Source organism: Fundulus heteroclitus, chromosome 12, assembly GCF_011125445.2.
Source record: "Fundulus heteroclitus isolate FHET01 chromosome 12, MU-UCD_Fhet_4.1, whole genome shotgun sequence".
Taxonomy (NCBI): Eukaryota; Metazoa; Chordata; class Actinopteri; order Cyprinodontiformes; family Fundulidae; genus Fundulus; species Fundulus heteroclitus.
This window is the reverse complement of record NC_046372.1, coordinates 18,047,942-18,053,728: the sequence shown is the minus strand read 5'-3', so window position 1 is coordinate 18,053,728 and position 5,787 is coordinate 18,047,942. Positions and strand designations below refer to the sequence as shown.

Here is a 5,787-nt window from a genome sequence, read left to right as displayed (position 1 = left end):
ACCCTATATTTGTCCTAGTTTACATTCTCATCTAATTTCCCATTTGTTTACAATATACATCACCTGGATAAATTGGCAAAGTAAATTGGTGGTATTCTACTCTTTGGCTCTCTGACTGTGGTACTTGGAGCGCCTCGGCCCACACAGGTGACGTTTCAGCAGCAATTCTTGCTTTAGAATTACAAAGAAGCTCCTAACCACGAACCATAAAATAATAAATTATTGAAGTTATTGCTTCATTAGAAACTTCTACGATGAGTGCATAGAAGAGTTTAAAAACTCCCAGCACACACTAAAGCAGACCGGCAGGACTAGAACTTTGTGTTTTAGGTCAAATTTAAAAATCTGGGGTATTTGCCGACACCATAGTGCAGTCTTCGCCTTGAGTTGTACTCAAGACATGTTGACAACTATTCATTTAACATCTAATAACCATAACCATGTCGAGGAGAGTAGTTCAGAGCATACTGACTCACTTCTTACCTTTTTATCTCTGAAGACGGAACAAATACCTGGAGATGGCATCAAACTCAGCTGCTCTTTACTCTAGTTGCAACCCAAAATGCATCAAGCTTTAAAAAATGTAGCTACAACCGACAAACCAAGCTAACAGTAGCGTCTTGTTTTGGAGTCGCTGCAAATGCATCAACTGGAAAGTTGATATACGGTTCACTACTGTAGCCATAAATGAACTTTAGAAGCACGATAATTTGGACCGTTGCAATTTTAAACATTTTAGTAAAAATTAAATGTGAATTAAGCTGCAGTCTTACAACAAACACGATGTAAAATACAACCACAATAATATGGTGGGTATAGAAAAAAATATATATAAATTGGTTGGGAAACGCTGTTCTGGAGGATAATCTTTATGTATATCTAGAGGAATAATAACAATAAGTCATTATAGGAAAGCAAAACAAGCAAACCGTGTTTTAAAACTTTATTGCAAGGTAGAAGAACTGATTCCATTTTGAGAAGGTGTCTTTCTTATAACAGCTTACAGAAACGCAGGTTAAAACACAAAAAGTGGCGTAAAACAGCTTTTTTTTTCCTTAAAAGAACAGAACATTTCCAGTGGATGAACCCTGCTGTGAAACACTCGTGCTGCGGGTCCTTGCCCCTTATTTTCCCGCCAGCTGCTCATACAGTTTAGGCACATAATCGTCCCACTCAGCCTGGTAGCAGGTCCCGGCCACCGGCGCCCCCAGGTTGTACTTCTTCCTGAAAGTCTGGAGCTTGAACTTGCCGCGACCGTCTCCAGATCGGTTGGTGAGGACGGTCTCCGAGCAGGACAGGCTGGCCGGCTGCTCGTACACCAGCCACACGTACCTGTGCAGACCTGGGGGAGAGCAGTGTGCCGGGTTATTGCATGGAGGAAAATAAAAGTGATTATACTGCTGCCACTGCAAGCTGGAGTCAAAACCACTCGACAAGATTGTATTAAAATACTGAAAACATCCCTTACAATTTAAGTTGCGTTCCATTTGCGGTTGGAACTCGGAAATCCCAGCTTCCGATCGAACAAAATTAACTGTGACCTCTTGGATTTTTCAAGGCCGATTGTCGAATCCAATATGGCCGCTCCTCGCGTCAACGACAGTAAGCTGCGATTAAACATGTTTAAGACACGCTTTTTAAATTCATTGTTACACATAGCGGCTGCCACTCTGAGCCAAACAAATAAAAGTGGTGTTTGTGTGTGGAAAGTACAGCTTTAAAGGACGTTTATAAGCCGCACCACCAACAAAACACCACCCTTCCTGGCCGTCGCCATATTGGAATCCAATCCTTTTGTTTTCATTTTGGAATCCCGACTTCTCCGACTGTATTAATAGGAATGTTTTGCTCGAGGTTTACCACATTCCCAGCTCCTATTTTTGTTTGTTTTACGAGGCAAATGGAACGCAACATTATACATATACCCTTTAACTTTTTTCCAAATTTCTATTCAATTCAATTCAATTTTATTTATATAGTGCCAATTCATGAAACATGTCATCTCAGGGCACTTTACAAAGTCAAGTTCAATCATATTATACAGATTGGGTCAGATTATACACTCCAACCAGAAACCTCCATGTGTTTTATGGAGATGTTTTATGATCAACATAAACTAGAGCATAATGGTGACTTCCATAGGTTCTGCTCAAAAATAACTTTACTTTTTTAACAAAACCATGCAGAGGGAGACGGCAAACGTGGGGAAAGGGTGCTGTGGTCAGATGAGAACGTTTAAAAAAAAAATTTGTTAGCAGCACACGGCTGTTCTTGAGTTAAAAAGGGAAGCTGGGAAGGATGGATGGAGCTAAACACAGAGAAATCCTGGAAGAAAGCCTGACAGACGCAGCGAAGAGACGTGGATTAGAGGTTCGCCTTCAAGTAGGATAACGACCTCAAACTACAGTCATGATTCAGACCCAAACCCAACTGAGAGTCTTTGGTTCACAGATGCTGAGGCGTCATTTTGTTTCCACTTCAGAATTATCCACTTTTTGGTTTAGTACATAAAATCCCAAGAAATTATTATTACAGTTTGTGGCTGTAACAGGACAAAATGCTCAAAAGTCCCAATTAATGTTGCATGGTGCTGTACATCTCAACGTTTCAACTAACAAAACCCAAAAAAAAAAAATCTGTTTTTTATACAAAAACTGTAATATTTGGCTGAAGCGGTAATCAACAAATTCACAAATGCAATCATTTCTCATCTTTCCTTTCGTACCTGTACCCTTGGGAGGACCCGATCCCACGTAGTCGGACAGGACACACCCAGAGGAGACGTCGTTCCCCTTCATGTTGACCACCAGAAAGTGGTGCCACTCTCTTTGGGCAAATAAAGTAAAACGATAAATAAATAAATGTTGTTCAGCAGGAAACTCTGAGAGGCTGGAACGGCTACATCAAAAGCAGGATACTGCATAACAAGTCCGTTTTAATCTCACCTAAACTTGGGATCTTTCCTGCTGGGGGCGTCAGGGTCGGTCAGGGCCAAAGTGTACAGTTTACTGGGGTCACATCCTTCCCACTCGATGCAGGTGGGTCGATTCTGCACCTGTATAAGGATTCCAGGAGGGTCAACGTCCTTTCTTTTTATTTGCACAGAACAAGAAGGATTTCTACGTGTTTAGTTTATAAACCATCATTTCTAGTGTGAGAAGCTATAATATGTACGTGACATTTTTATTGCTTATTACTGCATTGTTTTTTTATGCCATTTTTTTTTTTTTTAAAGAAAGCTGTTGAGAACGCTTTTACTAATTACTGTGACGTCCATTGGGGGGCGCTAGTGAGCGTCTTTTCCAGCTGCCCACATGCGTAACAACATTTATTATTGTTGCCGAACAGTTGCACAGCGATCCAACGATGTCTATCATTGTTTGGACATGAGTTGGTTAGTTGCAGGAACTGAATTCATCCTGGAGCTGGGTCCAGGTCCAGATCCACCAGCCGCCGCCTCGCCTGGCTCACTAACCTGCGTCGGGGTGAGCACTTTGCCGAGCTCGTCGATCTCCAGAGAGCCGTATTTGACGGTCAGAGGCGCCGCAGGTTTGTCCTCCACCTCCTGCAAGGCGAGGGGCCCGGACCACTGGCTCAGATCCACGGGCATTTTCTAGTTATCTTCTGTTTTCAGGCCGTGCTGCTGACTGGACCGCTGCTCCGCTGCGAGCGCGCAGAAACTACCAGGAGTGCTGCGTTCACGTGCCATCGGAAATCCCGGACACTATGACAGGTTGAGGTTCATTTAAAGGTAAAATTATAATCATTAGGGTTGAATGATAACAAAAGGAAGTTTTGAGTTATTCGGTTTTGACGTCATTTTAAACTATTTAAAATGAAATACATTTTCATAATTTAATGCGATTAATGAAAAAATCCCGGACACTATGACAGCTTAAAGCTCATTTAAAGGTAAAAATATATATATAGGCTACATAATAATTGGGTTTAAATAATAACGTTTTTATTCATTCCATTTTGGCGTCATTTTAAACTAGATGTTTAAAATTAAATACATTTTCATGATTTAATGCAATTAATAAATGAGAACATAAACGTATCGCTCGTTCTAAAATATCAGCGATGGAAGAAAAAAAAAACTAATGCTGAGTATATTTTGTTCGTAGATATAAATCACATGAAATTAACCCAAAAAAACGACTGGGATACTTTATCCACAGCACAGCAAGGGAAATTGTATTTTCCGAGTATCGTCTAAGCATTTGAACTTAAAAATCTGCACAAGCAACACGTGGCCACCAGAGGGCGCAGCTTTGTCATTTGTCACATGGAATTTGATTCGTTAAGACGAGCATCAATCAGATCGCCTGACTTTGTCCCGCCTCCGTCCCGCATGCTCCATTTACACACTTTCTCTTTTCAGAATCGGACGCCCTCGATTTGAGTCTGGGGCCTGGCAAAGACGGAGAGTTTTGCTGGCTTTAAAAGCATATTTTTGTTAATACTTCACTTTTGTAAAGGAGCATTATTGATTTGCTTTAGAATAAACTGCTATATATATATATATATATATATATATATATATATATATATATATATATATATATATATATATATATATATATATATATATATATAAAGAAATATTAAATTGAATCTCAAAATCCATAAATAAAAGAATAAAGCAAAGGTTTTCAAAGGACGAGGTTTATCTGACCCATCCATCCAGTTTCTACACCCAGTTATCCATTCCAGAGCCATAGGAGGCTAGTGCCCATCCCCAGTATATATGTGTAGGATACACCCTTGACAGATTATACCAGGGCTACAAAGAGAGGCACTTAAAGAAAACCTAGTGTGACCAGTCGTGCATGTCTTGAGGTTGTGGGAGGAAACCAGACTACTAGTGTATACGGGGTAAACAGGAAGACCTTCTAGCTCTAAGGCAACAGTGCAAAGTGCCACCGTGCATAAGCGTTTGATCAGCCATAATTCAAATTCTGAGATGTCTTTATACTGGTCAGACATCTACGGGGTTATTCCAAACATAACATTTGTTATAAACCAGTTTGAAACTTATTAAACCCTTATTCTGTTTTTTGAAATCACATAAAAGTAATTATAATGCTTTATTAGCTACAGGACCAACTTTTATTGAGACAAGCTTTTAAATCCGCAGATTCTTCAGCATGGTTGAACTATTTCTGGAAATTGTACATGTATATTGTCCACAATATTTAATATTGGATGAACATTTTAGATCTTAATGTTTCTTTTATTTTTTTCCATAATGGGCTCCATTGTATGGCAGCAAGTTTGTGCTTGTATTTTTGGGGAGTGGCAGACGCAAGGCCTTGCCCAGGGTACGATTAATTCTTTCCTATGATGGACTTTAGCAGAAAAGCAGTTTATAAGACATGGATAAAATCTCAACACAAACTAAACACCATTAGCATTTTGTTTAATAAACTGGACATAATTATGTTACTCAAATATTGTACAAGTTTGCTTGCAACTTTAATTGAGATTTGAGAGATTTCTCTCAGCATGAAAAACATTCATGTCCATAAACATTGTTAGGAAATGTTTGTTAGTTAATTACAACATCTATTATTATTATTATTATTATTATTATTAATAATAATAATAATAATAATAATAATAATAATAATAATAATAATAATAACAATAATAATAATATTATTAATGTTAATAATTATATTAATATTAATAATAATATTAATATTAGATTAATAATATTAGATTAATAATAATAATAATAATAATAATAATAATAATAATAATAGGTTTTGGAGATGTCTTTTG

General features: G+C 38.2%; 1 protein-coding gene across 1 annotated transcript; it reads right to left on the bottom strand.

Annotated features, from left to right (window-relative positions):
* Positions 1–928: 928 nt before the first annotated feature.
* Positions 929–3,707, bottom strand: pebp1 (phosphatidylethanolamine binding protein 1). The gene is made up of 4 exons (XM_012849635.3): positions 3,476–3,707; positions 2,946–3,055; positions 2,726–2,826; positions 929–1,342 (listed from the first exon to the last, which is right to left on the bottom strand). Exons 1-4 carry the CDS (start codon positions 3,608–3,610, stop codon positions 1,125–1,127), a joined length of 564 nt encoding a protein of 187 aa, XP_012705089.1. The 5' UTR covers positions 3,611–3,707; the 3' UTR covers positions 929–1,124.
* Between the last annotated feature and the right edge of the window lie 2,080 nt (positions 3,708–5,787).

Excerpts from the sequence above, each read along its gene's own strand:
- pebp1 (XM_012849635.3), bottom strand. The coding sequence starts at position 3,610 with ATGCCCGTGGATCTGAGCCAGTGGTCCGGGCCCCTCGCCTTGCAGGAG. Across the intron at positions 3,056-3,475 it reads AAGTGCTCACCCCGACGCAG|GTGCAGAATCGACCCACCTG; the intron begins GTTAGTGAGCCA and ends ATCCTTATACAG. Across the intron at positions 2,827-2,945 it reads AGGAAAGATCCCAAGTTTAG|AGAGTGGCACCACTTTCTGG; the intron begins GTGAGATTAAAA and ends ATTTGCCCAAAG.